General features: G+C 36.3%; 1 protein-coding gene across 2 annotated transcripts in view; it reads left to right on the plus strand.

Moving 5' to 3' along the window:
* The window catches only part of BRMS1L (BRMS1 like transcriptional repressor), a 30,170-nt gene extending 13,471 nt beyond the window's left edge, over window positions 1-16,699 (plus strand). Inside the window, exons 5-10 of one of the 2 annotated variants that reach the window (XM_007073724.3) lie at window positions 9,505-9,601; window positions 10,832-10,915; window positions 12,047-12,111; window positions 12,826-12,865; window positions 13,312-13,459; window positions 15,036-16,699. In XM_007073724.3, the coding sequence (XP_007073786.1) occupies window positions 9,505-9,601; window positions 10,832-10,915; window positions 12,047-12,111; window positions 12,826-12,865; window positions 13,312-13,459; window positions 15,036-15,153 (552 nt within the window). In that variant the 3' untranslated portion in view covers window positions 15,154-16,699. The remainder of the gene's footprint in view (window positions 1-9,504; window positions 9,602-10,831; window positions 10,916-12,046; window positions 12,112-12,825; window positions 12,866-13,311; window positions 13,460-15,035) is intronic. The other variant, XM_007073725.3, reaches the window with a different exon arrangement.
* Window positions 16,700-20,056: the final 3,357 nt, after the last annotated feature.

Here is a 20,056-nt window from a genome sequence, read left to right on the forward strand (position 1 = left end):
CTTTAGAGCAAAGAGATCCAGTTCGGATCACTTGTCTTTGTCTTTGCATTTAGTTGTCATGTCTTGTTTCCTTCCATGTAGAACAATTCTTCAGTCTTTCCTTGACTTTCATGGTCTTTACAAATTTGAAAATTTCAGTCCAGTTATTATATAGAATGTCAGTTTTGAATTGGTCTGCTTTTTCTTCATGATTAGAGTTGGGTTTTGCCTCTCAGTAAGAATATCACAATAGTGATGTGTTTTTTTCACTGAATTCTGTTAGGTAGCACACAATTTTGACATGTACCATTATTGGTGATGTACACTTTGATCACTTGACTTCGGTGGTGTCTTCCAAGTTTCTCTAAGTAAACTTACTTTTTTTACTTATTGTGATTAATAAGTACTTTGGGGAGAAATACTTTGTGCGAGTATCTTATTCCTCATAACACTTTCCGTTCATTTATTTATGTATGGACTTATCCTAATTTTTTGTCTGCTTCATCTTTCAGTTACGGAAGGAAGTGTGTTAGAATTCTCCGTGTGATGGTGGATTTGTTAATACCTCCGTTATTGTTTTTTTTATTATTATTAGTTTTCTTCTTTATGCCCTAAGAAAATCCACATACTGTTCTTTTCACAGTAGTAAAGTCATTCACCATTTCAGATCTGGAGGCCAAAGGTACTGATAATGAGATGCCCCACAATGCATGTCCACTGTTGTGGATTCCTTTGATCAAAAAGGATGGTACAGTCCTGGGGACTGAATGCTCATGATTCCAGAGCTCCCGGCTGAAACTTATCTCCTGTGGAATTTCTTTTATCTTTTTCTTTTTTCTTCTTAAAAAAAATTTTTTTAACTGTGGTTAAGAACACTTAATATGAGATGTATCCTATTAACAAATATCGAGTGTGTAATACAATATTTTTAACTATAGGCACACTTTTTGTACAACAGACCTCTAGAACTTAATCATGATGTATAACTGAAACTTTATACCCATTGAACAGCAACTCTCCATGTCCCCTTTCCCCTAGCCTTTGGCAACCACCATTCTACTCTCTGCTTCTACGTGTTTGACTAGTTTGTATATCTTATATAAGTGGTATCATGCAATACCTGTCTGTATGTGACTGGCTTATTTCATTTAGTATATTATCCTCGGGGTTGATCCATGTTGTAGCACATGGCAGGACTTCGTAATTTTTAAAAAATGTTTATTTATTTTGAGAAAGAGAGAAAGAGTGTGAGCGGAGGAGAGGCAGAGAGAGAGAGAGAGAGAGAGAGAGAGAGAGAGAGAGAGAGAGAGAGAGAGAATATCCCAAGAAGGCTCTTTGCTGTCAGAGCAGAGCCAGATGTGTGGCTTGATCTCTGGAACTGTGAGATCATGAGCTGAACCAAGGTAAGAGTCAGACGTCCCTGGATGTTCTAATTTTTTTGACTGAATAATATTTCATTGTATGTATATATCATATTTTCTTTACACATTCATCCTTCAGTGTACATTTAGGTTGTTTTCCACATCTTGGCCATTGTGAATAGTGCTGAAATGAACATGGGAGTGCAAATCTCTTTGAGATCCTGATTTCAGTTCTTTTGGGAGTATACTCAGAAGTAGAATTGCTGGATCATTTCGTTCTATTTTTAATTTTTTAGGGAACTTCCATACTGTTTTCCATAGTGACCACACTATTTTATAATTCTGCCATCTGTGCACAAGGGTTTCAATTTCTCCATATCCTTACCAACACTTATCTTTTGGTTTTTGGGTAACAGCCATACTAATAGGTGTGAAGTGATAGCACACTGATTTTAATTTGTGTTTTTCTGATGATTAGTGATGTTGAACATCTTTTCATGTACTTCTTGGCCATTTGTATGTCTTCTTTGGAGAAAGGTCTATTCAAGTCCTAATTTTTAAATTGAGTTCTTTAGAGGCACCTGGGTGGTTCAGTTGGTTAAGCGTCCTGACTTCAGCCCAGGTCATAATCTTGCAGTTCATGAGTTCGAGCCCTGTGTTGGTCTCTGTGTTGACAGCTGGGAGCCTGGAGCCTGCTTCGGATTCTGTGTCTCCCACTCTCTCTGCCCCTCCCCTGCATGCTATGTATCTCTCTCTCTCTCAAAAATAAAGATTAAAAAAATAAATAAATTGTGTTCCTTATGTGTTTTTAATATTATTAACCCTTTATCAGATACATGATTTTTGAGTGTTTTCTCCCGTTCGGTAGGTTGCCTTTCCACTCTCATTGTTCCTTTGTTGTGCAGAAGCTTTTTAGTTTGACATAATCCCATTTATCTCTTTCTGCTTTTGTTCCCTGTGCTTTTGGTGTCATATTCAAGAAATTATTGCTAAAAGCAGTGTCATGATGCTTATCCTTTATATTTTCTTCTAGGGGCTTTATAGTTTCAGGTTTTACATTAAAATTTTTAACCCGTTTTGAATTTATTTTTGTGTATAGTGTAAGGTAAGGGTCAGATTTCATTCCTTTGCATGTGGCTGTCCAATTTTTTCCACACCACCTTTGTTGAAGAGACTAGCCTTTCCCCATTATGTATTCTTTGCACCCTTGTTGAAGATTAGGTGACCATGTGTTCATGGGTTTATTTCTGAGCTCTTTTCCATTGGTCTATATGCCTGTCTTTATGCCAGTACCATACTGTTTTAATTTCCATAGCTTTGTAATATATTTTGAAATTAGGTCATGTGAAGCCTCATTTTTTCTTTCTCCAGATTGTTTTGGCTCTTTGGGGTGTGTGTGTGTGTGTGTGTGTGTGTGTGTGTGTGGTTCCATATTAATTTTAGTCTTTTTTTCTATTTCTGTAAAAAAAATTCCATTGAGATTTTATAGAGATTGCATTGAATTTGTGAATCACTTTAGTATGGACTTTTTAAACAATATTAAGTCTTCCAGTCTAGGAAGGTCTTGATTTATTTGTATTTCTTTCATCAGTGTTTTATAGTTTTCAGTATACAAGTCTTTCATTTCCTTAATTTATTCCTAAGTATTTTGTTCTTTTTTATGCTATTGTAAATGGCATATGTTAATTTCTCATGGTTTATATATCTACCAGTTTATTTTAGAATTTTTATATTTCTTAATAAGTGTAACATTTTATCCTTTTTAAAAGCACTTTATTCTGTAACAATGATTTTTGCCTCAAAGTCTATTTTGTCTGATAATTAAAATAGCTTCTGTAGTTTTATTTGGCCTGGCATTTACTGGCCAAATTTTATTCTTCATTTTATTCTATTCTTTTTTTCTTCCAACTTTCTTATGGTATATTATAGGCATGTTATTTGTAAATAAAGAGCTAATGTGTTGATTTAAAAACTATTTTAAGAATCCCTGTCTATTAACTGGTAAATTTAGTCCAATTATATTTGTAGTGATTTTTTGATATTTAATACCAACCTGTTTTATATTTTCTATTTTTTCTGCTTTATCCTTTTTTATTCTCTGACCTTTCCTGGCTGTGTGTGATTTATTGAGTTTTAAAACTTGTTATCATACATTTATACTTTCTATTTCTATAATGATTAGCTTAATTTTTCACCATGCATATCTACATTAGAATCAAATATTAATAACTCTGTCCTCCTCTTGAATTAAAGGACACTTGAACTCTCTAACTCTAGATACTCCCGCCAAAGTACAAGTTACAGTTTTCAGTACTTTAGTTCCATTTTGCTTTTTTACCTTTCAAATGAAGCATTATTTTGATCTCCTAGATTTAGTTGACGTAGTTCTTTTTAGGTTTATGCGTACTTTACTAGTTTTTTTTGCTCACTGTCTTTGAGTTGCAACACCTCCTTGCATATTCATTCTTTGCTTCTTGAAGAACATCCTAACATTTCTTCAGAGAGTCGCTTAGTGGTAAGCTCAGTTTTTATTTGTCCAAAATAGGTTTATTTGTAATAATTCTGGAAGGACAGTTCAAGGGGATAAAACATTGTAGGATGACAATTGTTTCCTCTTAGCATTTTTAGGGTTTTACTTTCCACAGTCTGCTTAGAAGTCCCATTTTTAGATAACTTTATTTTCCTTCCTTTCACTAGCTACTTTTAAGCCTTTTTTATTGTTGTTATTCAGTTCCTTTACAGTGTGTCTCCACAGAGATTATTTTTCTCTCCTTACTTGGATTTGTTATGTGCTCTGAATCTAAGAATTTGTTTTCCACTCATTCTGGAAGTTTCTCAGATATTAGCTTTTCTGGTATTGCCTTTCTTTCATTTTCATTATATTTAATATAACATTATCTGAAGTTCTTCAGAGTCTTTCTGCTGTGTGTGTGTGTTTTTTTAAATTTCTGACAAATCTCACAGCTTTTTTCCTTATTTCATGATTCTGGACTATAGCAGGCTTTATTGTCAGGAATTCTGTGAGCCTTGGACAGAGGATGTGGTTCTTCAGATAGTATCTGCTTTTATTTCTGCTAGTTTGTTTGAACTAGGCATCCTGCTGTGCCAATAGCACATCTGCTTTAATTTTTTGGCTTGTAATTTCCTAGAAGATGCAGGTAATCTATATTTGAATCTCAGATATGTAGAGGTCAGGCCCAAGATGACATATTTGCTGGAAAAACTTCTTTTCCATTTATTGCCTGACACAGATGCATTTCCCTCAGGCGAATCTTTTCTAGTCTGCCTTTTCCTTGAAGGTATAACCCTTCAGAGCTATGCAGGAATCCCAGTTCTTGTGTCCCTGCTTTGCTTAGGCCCCAGATCTTTTTCCCAAACAGCCACTAAAAACCATGCCTCTAGGTTATTGACACCTGCAAATAACCTCAAGGAAACCATAGCTTCAAACCAGGTTAGCATGCTGGTTTTTAGCTCTTTATTTTTGGTCCTTGAGGATATCTCTTACTTTTTTTAAGAGCTTAACTATACTTTTAAAAAGATGTTTGTGGTATTTTATTTAGAATATCTGTCTAGGTATGTTGGGAAGTTCTGTTTGGTTTTGAGTATTTTTGTTTTTGTTTTGACAATATCTCATCTATATTGTCAGAAATAAAAGTCCACAAGGTATTTTCAAATAATATTTTTTACATAGACAAATATATTGATATTCTTTCTCTTCCATCATTTTTCAGCTTTGAAAGTCTTCCCTCCTCCATAGAGATGCCAATTATTTACCTAAATTTCTTCTAATTTAGGTATGGCTTGTTTTTTAAATGCTTAATATTAATATTATAAATTATCTATTTACTTATATAATACTCACCAGTGGTTCAAGGGCATTTTAGACAGAGGAAATAAAGACTGGAAGGGAACTTAGAGTGTTATAAATTTTATATTCATGCTCATTTTAATCCTTACCACACCTTATGAAAGGAATTATCTTGATTTTATGAATGGGGCTCAGAGAGGTTAAGTAATTTGCATGGGGTCACACAATTAGCAGCAGAACCAGGATTGAAATCCTTTGATGTTTCTAGTCATTCATGCAATTTACCATTAAATCTGAACTTTGTTATTCAGGGCTTTTTATTTGCTTATTTCTTAGTTCTACATTTGGCTCATATAGAAATAACTGAGAGGCACTGGAAGTGGGAAGAAGGCAGATTCACTGCCAATTGTCAAAATAAGTTTGATTAGCAGCAGGTAGAAAGAGGGGCCAGGACCAGAGATTAGACATGTTCGTGTGGGTATACATACAGAGCGCATGCCAGAACACCACAGAGGCAATCGAGTTAGCAGATGGTTTGTGTCAAAATAAGGAAGGAGATCACATTTATAGAATACTACAGTGTGCCAGACACTGGGACAGGTGGTGATGCTTTTTTTAGGTTCTCTCATTTAAGCCTCCCCACAGAGCTGGAGATGAGTGTTAAGATCAACAGCAGGTGATGGCAAGATCTCAGACCCTGAGGGTTCAGGGTTAGGATTCTAATTTTTAAAAAAAAAATTTTTTTTTTTTAACATTTATTTATTTTTGAGACAGAGAGAGACAGAGCATGAACAGGGGAGGAGCAGAGAGAGAGGGAGACACAGAATCTGAAGCAGGCTCCAGGCCCTGAGTTGTCAGCACAGAGCCCGACGCGGGGCTCGAACTCACAGACTGCGAGATCATGACTTGAGCCAAAGTCGGATGCTTAACCGACCAAGCCACCCAGGCGCCCCAGGATTCTAGTTTTTGAGAAGATTGAGGCTCTTTAGGGCTCTGACTTTGGTTGTCTATTTATTTAATTTTTTTCTGATTATAACGTTAATAAGTACTAACAAAACTTGAGAAATAGGTCTAAAGGAGGAAATGCAACGAACTATAGTCTACCAAGCAGAGGAAATCTGTTACGTGTATGTGTGTATAATTGATTTTCATATCACTGGTATGACTATATATACTATTTTGTATCATAACTTTTTTACAGGCAGCATTTTATGAGGATTTCCCTACAGCTCTAAATACTTAGCTAATACAGCTTAAATACTTTTAAACATTTGTTTTTAGCAGGTAATGTGTGCACATATTTCCAAAAACACAGGCCTCTAATGAAACACAGCAGCCCCCTCTCCCATCTCTAAATTCTACGTCCCAGCAGCGGTTACCTCTTTTAGTTACTGCTTCTGGAATTTGCCCTCATAATTCTAAATAGTATCAGTTTTAAATATTATCTATTTGTGTCCTGTTATGAAAGCTAAAGATTCCATAATAGTTTCCCTCATCCCATTCTTACACTGTTATGTCTCAGTTTTTGTTTTTGTTGTAACTGTAAATATTGTTTGTTGAGCCAAGAGTTATACTGTGCTCAAACTGCCCTCCTTGTACAACTCTATTTGTAGCCTTGGAATTAATAATTGCTTCATTTACTTTTAGTCTTATTTGTCAATTCTTCTTAGAGCTCTAGCAGATCTATGAAAGCCCCGCTGATGCTGTTTTCCCTGTGATCAAATGCATCAGATAATCCATGAGGAGCATCCCCATTACCCCTAGATCCCCTGTCCTCCTGCTCCATCCTGCAGCCTCCTTCAGATGCTTTCTAAGCCAGCAGCATCTGTCTTTGTGGGTGTGTCTTCACCACCACCGTAGAAATTCCTGCTAGATCTTTCCCGCTAGATCATTCCCACTAGATCTCCTTCTCCTTTTCATTTGGGTAGAGTGGCTTCTTGGGACAAGGTGTATAGGAGTAAGTTTTTTGAGACCTCTTGTATTGGTTATCCAATACAATATAACCAATTGGTTATAATAAATTACCCTAAAACTTAGTGACTTAAAACAACAATAAACATTTGTTATTTTGCAGTGTCTGTGGCCAGGAATTTGGGAGCAGCTTAGCTGATTGGTTCTGCCTTAGGGAGTCCCATAAAGATGCAGTAAAGAGGTCAGCCAGTGAAGCAGTTAGCTGAAGGCTTGACTGGGGGCTGGAGGATCTGCTTCCAAGGTGACTCACTCACAAGGCTGGCAGGTTTTAATGGTTTTTGGTTGCAAGCCTTAGTCATTTGGGTCTTTCCAAAGACTGCCTGAGAGCCCCATGACCTGGTGACTGGCATCTCTCAGAGCGAGTGATCCAAGAGACAAGACTGAAGCGACGATGTTTTTTATGACCTAGATTTCTACCACGTTCTATCCATTAGAAGTGAGTCACTAACTCCTGTCCACGTTCAAAGGGAAGTTAGGTGTGGAGATTGGAAGGATATGGGACCTTGAAGACAAATATATAAGTATTTTAAATAAACTAAATTACCTATTGAACAAAGAAGTTTCTACAAGCACCAAAGCAAGGGAATTTGGATGAGCCTTTCTTTTCTAGGTGTCCTCTAGCTGCTTCCTCAATGACTTCTTTTCCAATTCAGGAAAGTCTTTGAGGGCTTATGGGCTTGGGGATAGGGAGACAAGGACAAAGAAATAAGACTGAGAATAGATTCAAGGCACTTCTATTTGTACACTTTAAACTGTAACTTAGGGGCACCTGGGTGGCTCAGTCGGTTGAGCATCTGACTTAGGCTTAGGTCATGATCTCTCCGCACTTGTGGGTTCCAGCCCCGCATTGGGCCCTGTGCTGACAGCTCAGAGCCTGGAGCCTGCTTCTGATTCTGTGTCTCCCTCTCTGCCCCTTCCCTGCTTGTGCTCTGTCTCTCTCAAAACATAAAATAAAATGTTTAAAAACATTTTTTTAAACTGTAACTTATATCTTTAGAGATGCCTTCAAAGCATCAAACATTTCAGGCCCATTGTGGTGGTGTTTTTTTGTTTTTATAAGGAAAGTCCATTAGTGGACTCATTTTAGAATTTTTGCTTGGCCTAGAGCAAATTTATCAGTAACAAGGAAAGAGACTGCAGCAGTTAAGGTTTCATATTCTTAAAATCTTTATCACTTTCACTCTGCATTCAGAGTCCTCTTTGGTTGAAGAATCTGGATCTATTTATAGTTGTCACACTCTCTTGACTGTGACTGGGGCCTGCTCTCCATTTTTCTCTGGTATATAATGTTTCCCAATGCTTGTAGCACAATGTAGATAAGGCCGGAATATTTCATAACAGTTTACCAAAGGCAGAGGAAACAACCAAAAAGAAGTGAGTTTAGAGAGCAGCCTGGAAGATTTTTCATATGAGATCTAGTTTTAGTCTTCTTCAGCTTTGCTTTCTCTAGGTCCTGGCTCGCCTCAAATTGACAAAAGCTATCTTCTCTCTACCACTCACGAGAACCTTCAAGCATGTGTAGACTCTAAATTTCAAACCTGTAAGAGAGGACTTAATGATTCACTTGACAGTGCTGCCAAGTGGGTGTGGCTTGTGCCTTTCACAAGAAATCCTATCTACCTGTATTCCAATAGTCTCTACCAGAACGCCGTATCTATGTCTCAGGAGCCTACTATACTTACTAGAGTAAGCATGTGGTGGGTTGGGAATCTGTCAGAAGCTTTTTATATAACGAATCTATATGTTATACTTATGTACCTTTTATGGATTTTAAAATAAGGCATATGGTGTTTTATAATTAAGAGAACAATTGGCTAGAACTAGTAGACCTGGATTCTAGTCTGATTTGCCAGTAAATAGTCTTTTGGATGTAGTGTATAGTTTTACGATTTTGACTATAATTAGATTGTTTTAAACGATTATAGAATTCATACTTGAATCTCTTTGTGTTACAGTGGTCTATTTTAATATGTTGAGATATTAGTGAGGAATAAAGGCCCAATTACTGTTGCAAAGAGAAAACACCCATTTTATAATGACACACTTTATAGGACAGGTTCTCCATTATACGGACAGGTAGGACCTGGTTATACTTAAAAGAGGCCATGGGAGCTTACTAGTTTTTTTAATAAACATTCATCTCCATACCACATATAAATTTAGATGTTCTTAAACAATTTAATTGTATGTGTTTAAATATGTATTTAGATTCTGTGCTTTCTGGTTTTATTTCTTTCATGTATTTGGCATTTTATCTTTAAAGGTTTTAAGTTAGCAAACAAAAGCATCATGTGTTAAAGTACTTTAAGAGTAAGTTAGTACTCACAGTTAAGATGGACTGATTTTTTATTTCTACTTAAGCATAATCTGTTTTTTTTTTTTCAGAGTGAAAAGCTTTTGTTATATGATACAGTCCAGAGTGAACTGGAGGAGAAGATAAGAAGGCTTGAAGAGGATAGGCACAGCATTGATATTACCTCAGGTGGGAGCGCCTGGGTGGCTCAGTTGGTTAAGTGTCCAACTCTTGATGTCAGCTTAGGTCATGGTCTCACGGTCAGTCGTGAGACTGAGCCCAGCATTGTGCTGGGCTTGGAGCCAGCTTGGAATTCTCTCTCCCTCCTCTCTGGCCCTCCCCCACTCATGTGTGCTTGTGAATGCATGCTCTTTAAAAAAAAAAAAAAAAAAAAAAGATAATTACCTCAGGTAATGGGAATGATGTGGTGTGATATGTGTGATATTTACTTTAAGTGACACTGAACCTGTGGCTTACTGGAGTGTCTCATAATATCCTAGTCTAATATAAATGTTATGTAAATGAAGTCCTAATAAGAGGGGAAAGGGAGAGGCTTCTAAAGAACTTGATAGGTTTGTGATTGTTGCTTTGATTTGAATTCACATTTCAGAAAGACAGAAAATGGAGCACATGAAAAGGGACAAAAGGAAAGTGTGACAGGAACTATAGAAGTAAGAACAGTATATTGTAAGAATAATAAAGATATTATTATAATGTATGAATAGTATTGAAAGACAACCAGCATATGTTCTTCCCTCTAAATCTTGAAAGATCAGGTGGAAGAAGGAATAAAAATCGTTTCTTCTTGGTAACACACAAACTAGATAGAAATTACAGGGAGGTAGATTTTTGTCTGAGAAAAAGGAAAAACTTCTTAATAATTAGATCAGTCCAGTGAGAAACTGGTATTTTCAGGGGTATTATGGAAAAGCTTTCTACAGTGGGTTGAAGATGTATTGGGTTATCCTACAGGTCATTTGTGTGTATTACTTTACCTCTTAAAAGTTTTATTTCTTGGTAGGCACGGTGGAGTCAGATGAGCCCCTATCCCTACTAGTTGGGTGAATATGAGTGACGGTTACTTTAGCTTTTCTAAATCAGTCTCCTTATCTGTAAAATTGAAATAATAGGACTACCTGTCTCAGAGATAGCTTTGAGGATTAGAGGATGCAATGCATGTAATGTATATTTAACAAAGTACCTGACCTGTGGTTCATCAGTTATTAGTCATTAAGTGCCAAGTTGATTTTTTACTTTAATAAAGGCAGAGGAAATTTTATAAATATATAGCTGCTCAGGAAATTACATAGTCACATATACATACTATCAGTGAAATTTTGCTACCATGAAATTACATAGCCTTTTCCCCCACTTTGATCTCCAGAAATCAGCTAATACTCAATTTTATTTACTTGCCAGAGCTGTGGAATGATGAGCTTCAGTCAAGAAAAAAGAGGAAGGATCCTTTCAGTCCTGACAAAAAGAAGCCAGTTGTTGTTTCAGATATCCTTTTCTAAATTTGTTTTTGCCTTGGTGCATATGGTTTTGCATTGTGCATATCTTTGTAATTTTTATTAGTATACACTGACTTTATTTACATGATTCTATAATAGGAAAAAGATGACTTCTAAAACTGAATGAAGGCAGAAGGATATAGTTTAGGATTAAGAGGGGTAGGGAGGGAGTTTACTACTCTAAAGGGAGTAGAAGTTGAGCCATTAATATGGCTTTGTAGTTCGCAAAGGCTTTGATATGAACTAGCTCTTTATAGCATGATTGTTTAATTCATATGTTTATTTTTTAACACTTTCAATGTTTCTGAAATTGGAGTGTCTTTAAAATTAAAAAAAAAAAAAAAAAAGAGGTTAGAGCGGGAGACAGCCAAACATAAGAGACTCTTAAAAACTGAGAACAAACTGAGGGTTGATGGGGGGGTGGGAGGGAGGGGAGGATGGGTGATGGGTATTGAGGAGGGCACCTTTTGGGATGAGCACTGGGTGTTGTATGGAAACCAATTTGGCAATAAATTTCAAAAAAAAAATATTCCCAAGATCCTAAAAAAAAAAAAAAATTAATGTTTATTTATTTTTGAGAGAGAGAGAGAGAGAGACCAAGCATGAGCAGGGGAGGGGCAGAGAGAGAGGAGACACAGAATCTGAAGCAGGCTCCAGGCTCCGAGCTCTTAGCACAGAGCCTGATGAGGGGCTCGAACTCACAGACTGTGAGATCATGACCTGAACTGAAGTCTGACGCATAACCGACTGAGCCACCCAGGGGCTCCGGAATGTTTTTAAATTAAAATAATATATGCTTTCGATCTTGGTGTTCCCTGTGGTGCCCTCCCCTAACCCCACTACCTTTTCCCATTCCCACCTCAATACAGTGATTAGGTTGGTGGTATGTCTTACAATCAATGATATCAAAGAATTAAGAGAATATGGTTTATAGCATCTAAAATATTGGAATATATTTATCCTGGTACTAAGTTTTTTGGAGACTAATTTGAAGTTAAAATTCAGCCTGCCAAAGGATTATGTCCAGAAATCACTGTTCTAATTCTCTGAAAAACGGAAGTTTGGAAATACAATTCAAAGTGTGAAATTCTTACAGCTAAATTGACCTTGACTTTTCCACGTCCGTATATAGTTTATATGCTACAAGATCTTGATATTCTTGAAGACTGGACAACAATTAGGAAGGTATGATTAAAGAGCAATGGAATACAAGTATCTTCTTATAGTCTACTTTTTTAAGATTCTGTGGTTTTTCACTACTACATCAAAATATTACTGTTAATATGCTTTACTTTGCAACATTCTCAATGGCAGTTAATACTAATACAGGTAACAGTGGATTGCAAGAATATTTTGAGAGACATGTCAGCAATTTGATTGTATTTTTTCCTGTAATAATGTAATTAATAATTTATGCAAAAGTACAGAAAAGCATTTATTTAGGTTGCCCCAAAATAATAAATAACCTTTTTGTGCCTAGTCCTTAGCCCAGTCCTGGCTCACTGAAGGCACTCAATAAATACCTGTTGAATGAATTCAAAGTGGGTATTTGAACTTTATCGTATGTCTTGTGTTCTGTCATTAAACATTCAAGAATTACAAAATTTTCTGTGCTTGTTTGAAGGTGGAGACTTATTTTTCTTAAAATTTTTCCGTTTTCAGAAACTTCTTAGTTGAGAGAGATCATTTCAGGTATTGATAACACCTCTAGGAGAAATGGTTGTTCTTTACATATACATATTCCTTATGGTCTTAGACATTAACAATTTATCAGAGTCGCTGAAGATTACATTTCACTGTTAGTTATTTGAGGTCCTGAGTAGTGTTGTATACATTAAATAGACCCCCAAATATACTTTCAGTCTGTAAACTCAGTCAATGTCTTCTTTTTTTAATTAGGCAATGGCTACACTGGGTCCACACAGAGTGAAGACAGAACGTAAGTCATATAACCTAAGTTCAGGGATCTCTTCTGTGGAGACTTGTTGGATCAGGGCCATTAAGTCATCCACATACTAAAGAGCTCTCCCCCCCCATCAGTGGTTTCGTTTCATTAGTGAACACTACTCTTGGAATTATGATGTCTTAAATCCTACTTAAAATTGGCACTCATAATTGATAATGTAACTGCTTCCCCTTCTTCTGGCACTTGTCTAGTTCACCGATGATTTATCGTACATTGTACAGCTTCATTTTGTAGTTATATTAAAACTTAGTGAATTCTATAAAGAAATGTAAGAAATTAAATTCTCTTATTTCTATTAGATTTGGACTTAATATCTAAGAACTATTTTTAGTGTTTTTTTCACATATATGCATGGATTGGTGTTACTTCTTAATGTTCTGCACTTTTGTTCTTCTGACAATGTCTTATTAATGTAACAGTTTTTGAACTGATCCCTTTAGCGCCTGTGAAACTGGAAAAACATCTGCACAGTGCTAGATCTGAAGAAGGAAGATTATATTATGATGGTGAATGGTATATACGTGGACAAACAATATGTATTGATAAAAAAGATGAATGTCCTACAAGGTAAAAACTATCATTTCAGTGTTGCTCAGTATTAAAATTTACAATTGTTGTCAATAAATATTTGCCTCGTCCGTAGTGCATTCGTAACGCACCATTATTTGCCTATGGATCCTTCCTTTCTCTTGGCATAGGATTTGTTTAGCATGTATGTACACCAGTGTTAATATTTATACACCAGTGTCACATATTAAGTTCTTGAGCACAAGCATTAACACAAGAGGAAATGTTGGAATTATTTAGTCAGGTAAGTGGTCCTATCTGTTAGTTATTATAATAGATGAATTGTCAGGGTTTTAATATTATGATCTTTAAATCAGACCATTACAAGTTTTTGGTGGGCATATTAATCCTTAACTTTTTTTTGGGGGTGTTACAGTATTTTGGACACCAAGAATGTGTATCAGTTAGAGTAGGAAAGTAATGGAAAATTCATGAAAACCTTAAGAGTAACAGTAATTACAATACAACTTGAAAACTAAAAGCTGCCTTTTAAAAAACTCAGTCTGGCTTAAGTAAGGTTTATATAATTATCTATATAGGCTTCTAAGTTGTTTTTTTTAAGACTTTATTTTTTTAAAATAATCTCTACAGCCAGTGTGGGGCTCAGTCCCACAACCCTAAGATCAAGAGTTACACACTCCACTGACTGAGCCAGCCGGGTGCCCCTATAGCCTTCTAAGTTTTATCTGGTTTATCTAAGTTTTGTCACTCATTTGGAAACTATTAATGCTAATTATTGTTTCTGTTCCTTCAGTAGTTTAGGATTTAATTCTCAGAGTGGTAGCCTTCTACAGTAAGAAGGTGTCTTTTTCTAGCTATGAATGGTAAATGAAGTGTTTGTATTTAGTGAAGAATACTCATTTTCCAAATGTGGTTTTACTTGAATTGTAATTTCATCTTTAAAATTTTAGGATCCTAGGAGCATTGTGTATAGTAACTTTTCTCAGAGAAGCCCATTGAGCTAATTACTAGGTTATATGTGATGCCCCTAGATTCTTTGCTTTATCTTACTACTTTTAAGGCATTCTCCTTACTGCTTAGCATAAATGTGATTTAAAAAGAGATGAAATAGTATAAGAGGGTTAAACACAAATCTGTTTTTAAAACTATTTCTACATACTGGATAAGTAGTGTCAAAAAAGAACCCATACAAGTACCACAGATGGTTTGATACTGGGAAATACTGGGAATTAGGGTTTGGTATTTGAAAGATATCCTACAGCCAGGGCTGATCTGAACTGGAGGTGTAATACTATATATTTAGTGTTCTTAGTTCCACTGTGTTTTCTTGGGGAGGTGATGGGGGGCTAGGGATGTAGTAGGAATGATGTGCATTTAATAGTCTGATAGTAAACATGACCAATTCTATCAAGGGAAGAAAAGAGATTGCTGAATGTGATGTTTTTGACAGCATGCCCTGCTGATAATGCAGCAGCATTGTGGTAAATGATAATTATATACCTGAATCTACTCTTACAGTCCAGTTATTTTGGTTTTATAACTAGTTACTCTAAAATGAGTGGAGGCGGCATATTGCGATTCATTCATTCCTTCCTTTTCTCCCCCCCTTTTTTAGTGCTGTAATTACAACAATTAACCATGATGAAGTTTGGTTTAAGAGGCCTGATGGAAGCAAATCTAAGCTTTACATTTCACAGCTACAGAAAGGAAAATATTCAATTAAACATTCATAATCATGATTTAAGTGTTATCTAAAGCTACCTTATTAGTGTTATCAAGTGTGATGTGCCATGGGAGTTAAAAATGTATTCAGTAACTTAATATTCTCATCAAATCATGAGAGACTGTATTTGTAGGTAGTACTCTGAGTAGACCTCATATTGATATGTCAATGAGACAGTAATAAAAACTTAATCATGATCATTACATTTATTTGCCTTTTAGGTCCAATGACCAATAGGTGTATATGGTAGGGGTTTCTTACTAAACTTTTTTCTTTGTTTTTTAAAAATATTATGCAAATCTGTTTTATCTTTAGTGAACTATGTTGCTAAGTGGCTATATTTGTCTGCAGTTTCTTTGATTTTCTGTATCTTTGTCACTCATTGTGTTTGTAAATAAGCTTCATAAAATGTTTCCTATAAATGGTTTGTACTAGTACATTAGTGTTAAATCAGAATTGAAATTTAAACATATATACGTGAGTATGTATATATGGCATCATCAGCTAATTTAGAACTGATGGCCTTACTTTACAATCTTGTTTTACCCAACATTAAGCTATTGGGTCTGAAAGCTAAAGGGAGCACTTTTGTAGACTAGCAGCTTTCCTTCTCCTCTTCCTTGATTGTATGGTGGTGACCTATTTTTACAAATTACACTTAATGTTAATTAGTAAAATTAGTGTCAAGTAATAACATGCTTCTACCTATATTTCTCGTGAACCTTTAGAGGGCAGGTGTTTGTGCCTGGTATTTATGATGTGGTATATAAGTGGTGAATAGTAACCGACAGTATTGTGGTGCTTGCTGTACATGTCTGATCTTTTGAAACAGATTTTTAGTAAGCATTTTCCAGAGGTAAAACTAGGTTCTTATCTTAATTTTATTCCTAGGGCAAAGTAGACAGGGATAATTTTCTTGAATCTATTCCAAAATTAATATTTTTATCTTTGGTGTTTCTACACTTTAAGGCCACTTGGTGCAATTTAGAAAGTATTGACCTCTCTTCCCTTAGCCACATTCAAAATTAGCTTCTAAAACCTCAGGAACAGTACAAAGAATTGAAGCCCTCAATATGGCAGCACAGTTGGCTGTAGTATATGTTAGGGTACAACCAAATCAAGTATTCCTGGTGGTCTTGTGCACTTTAATTTCTGTTACAATGAGACTGAAGAGGATGAGGAAGAGAGCTACTTATTAACACTTAGGGCAGGAATATCTGCATTATTCCGTTTGTTTTCTTACTATTTTACCTCTGCAAACATCTTCCTGTGCAGATCACTACTTCACAGTTGCCAAATGTTAAAATATTTGACTTCTGAAATTCGTTATCAGGAAAGTTATGTACTTTGTTCTGTTTCTAATTAACCTTAGCAAATGTACATAATGTCATAATCCAATAGTATTTGACAGTACTTATGTATACAATGTTTCATAAGCATTTTTAATAAGATTTGTATTTTTAAATTTAGTATATAATAAAAAGATGTGTTTGAGTGTCATTTGTAGTGTCTTGAATTATGGGTGCATGAGTTCTTTATGAGTTACAACCTGTCCATCTCTAAGAATGATTTGGGCCAATTTACATGAACAAATACAGAGAACTGGAGTGTTGAACTGATGTTTCTGCTTCCCTAAACCACAATTCAACCTCTGTTGGGGTATAGATATTCAAGATGGCCAAGTAATACTTATTTTAAAAATATGCATATATGGGGCGCCTGGGTGGCTCAGTTGGTTAAGCATCCGACTTCAGCTCAGGTCATGATCTCATGGCTTGTGAGTTCAAGCCCTGCATCAGGCTTTGTGCTCACAGATTGGAGCCTGGAGCCTGCTTTGAATTCTGTGTCTCCATCTGTCTCTGCCCCTTCCCTGCTCATGCTCGTGCTCTGTCTCTCTCTCTCTCTCTCTCTCAGAAGTAAATAAACATTAAAAAAAATTTTTTAAATGCATATATGTTATAGGTTAATACACATGTACTGTATATGTTCTGAAATTCTAAATAGAAAATCATTATTTCAAAAACTATGATTTAGTGCATTTACTTTCAAAACATATACAGCCTAATACTGTATCATGTAACAACTGAAATATTGACATTGATTCAGGTAAGCGTATGTTCATCTGTAATTAAAGTACTATAAAATGTGTTTTATTATTGGCAGTTTGCCATTAGAGTCTGGTCAAAAAGTCTAGGAGGATTTAGTTTAGGAGGATTGTTAGAATCTGTGAAGTACAATTTATCAGTTGCTGCTGCTGTTATTGTTTATGATCAGCCTTTGTCTTAGGATCAATTTATGGGCCTTTCCTGCCACCGCTCCTAGTATTTCATGTTCAGCCCACCCCTTTCTGCCATTTGCCACTTAAAAAAAGTCCAACCATCACTAATCCAATGCATTATTAATAATGATTAACAAATATTAATAGCACACTCCTCTGATTGGTTGCCGGAGCACTGATACTTCTCATTGCAGCCTTCCTCATGTGAAAGTTGTTCGGATACACATATTACCTATTGCTACTCAGAACTCAAACACCACTCCAAGAACGTGTACACCTCACTGATAATTGTTCAAAAAGAAGAACAAGGATGTCAGCTGTTATTTCCAAGGTTTGGTTTGTGGACCGAATAAGTTCAGTACACTAAAACTGAACTAAAATGAATTTATAAGGTAAGAAAAGTGGATGCAGGATGAATATACTAGTTAGGATTTATGTAGTCTCATGCCAAATTGGAATATAAACTATTTTAATTGCTAAAGATTAGGAAATCTAAAATATTTTTAAAAAGCACATGAAAGGTTAGAATGGGGTTAGAGAAAAACGTTATGTTCCTTACATTGTCTTTATGGATGAACTCAGGAATTGTGGCTGGTAGGTCAGGTGGGATTAACTGAAGCAGTTTCCCCCATTGGGTCACTGCGGCCCAGTCTTGCCCTTTACTTCACAGGCCCAGAAACTTGAACTTTATATATCCTGTTATGAGCTGAATTGTGCCTTCCTCCTTCCACCCCCTCCACCAAATTCATATGCTGAAGCATTACCCCCCAGCACCTCAGAATGTGACTATATTTGAAGATAGGGTCCTTTAGAGAGGTTGATCAGTTAAAATGAGATCATTTCAGGGTAGATCCTAATCCAATCTGACTGATGTCCTTACAAGAAGAGGAAATTTGGACATCAGACATGTGCACAGAGGGGAGACTCTGAGGATAGAGAAAGGTAACTCTCTGCCAGCCAAGGAGAGAGCCCTCAGAAGAAACCAAACCTGCCAACACCTTGATCCTGGACTTTAACATCCAGCTCTGTGAGGAAGTAAGTTTGCGTTGTTTAAGCCACCCAAGTCTACGGTATCTTGTTACGGCAGCCCTGGCAAACTGATACATGCCCCAACGTGACAGCTTTCTGGGTAAGTCAGGCTGACTGACCCACAGTGGATCGAAGGGGCAGCCAAGTGACAATTTAATCATTTAAATTGGGAAGTATAAATGAGAAGGAGACCTGACTCCTCAAGTCAATTCTTTCCTTCTAGGAAAATCTGTGTAAAGCCACCTTGTGATGAGAAGATTTGTTTTGGTGAAACTTCAGAGTCTCCGGTTTCCTGGTGAGGCTGCCCCATTTCTGGTATTGTGCTGGATATATTGCTATCATCTTACTTTTGACTTTTTTTTTTCCTGGTGCCCTGCTAACCAAGATCTCTCCTCTGTTAATGGGCCCTGCAGGTCTTGCCCACTTTCCCGCTCTAAGTTCTTTCTGTACCATAGGCTTTCCCAGAGTAGACCCTGACACATGGGCAGCCAGTGATATAGTATTTAATTTTTAATGCTTGCTATGTATCAGGAACTATGTTTAATGTATAAACAGAGCATTGTTATTTAATTTTTTTCGTGTTTAAAACAAAATGAACATAATGTAAGAATTCTAATATGTTTACTCTTTATCCTATATTATTAGAAATTTCTGCTCATGAGGTTTTTCACAAGTTATGAGAGGCAATATACTGTGGCAGAACTTGTATTTCGAGTGCTCCAAAACAGTTGCTTTTATCTCAAGTTGCTAATCATTTTGAGAACTGTGTGTTTATCTTTCTCCTTCCCTTGCCACCCACACACCCACTCATCTACCCATGCATCTATCTATCCATCACTAGAAAGCAACTTGTAAGTCTAAAATTTCTTTGCTCCCAAACTTGAAGCTAATGTATTGTCTTCAAAGACACATTTTATATTCAAGTAAGGTCAAGGGAAAAAGTTATGTAATAACAGTCTTTGGAGTTTACTTTTCCTTGTCCTATCCATTTTTCTGTGTCTAATGTGGGTCTGAGGTGGGTGGCTTTGCCAGCACACTAGTCCAGAAGCAGGCCACATGGACGATTTCATTTCTACCAGAGCAGATTACAATTTATGTCAAACTGCTTAGAAAACCAGATCCTTCAGCTGAGGCTAAATGACATCTGCTTATATTAGAGAGATGTGAAAAGAAATATCCTATTTCATTTATTATTGAAAGAATTTGAAAATGGCATTTTTTTTTTAACATTTATTTTTGAGACAGAGAGAGAGAGAGAGCATGAACAGGGGAGGGTCAGAGAAAGAGGGAGACACAGAATCTGAAACAGGCTCCAGGCTCTGAGCGGTCAGCACAGAGCCTGACGCGGGGCTCAAACCCACAGACCGCGAGATCATGACCTGAGCTGAAGTTGGACGCTTAACTGACTGAGCCACCCAGGCTCCCCGAAAATGGCATTGTTAATGGCAGAAACAGTAAAGTGCTTTCACTCACTTGACGATAAGTTTATGATTTTAGTACATTGTGTTTAAATACATCCATGGGCAATTGTACTTATTAAGGAAAACTGATTTAAAAAAAAAGACTTCAGGCACTGTTTAAATTACTCATGGACTATGGCAGTTTT

Source organism: Panthera tigris, chromosome B3 (assembly GCF_018350195.1).
Source record: "Panthera tigris isolate Pti1 chromosome B3, P.tigris_Pti1_mat1.1, whole genome shotgun sequence".
Classification (NCBI taxonomy): Eukaryota; Metazoa; Chordata; class Mammalia; order Carnivora; family Felidae; genus Panthera; species Panthera tigris.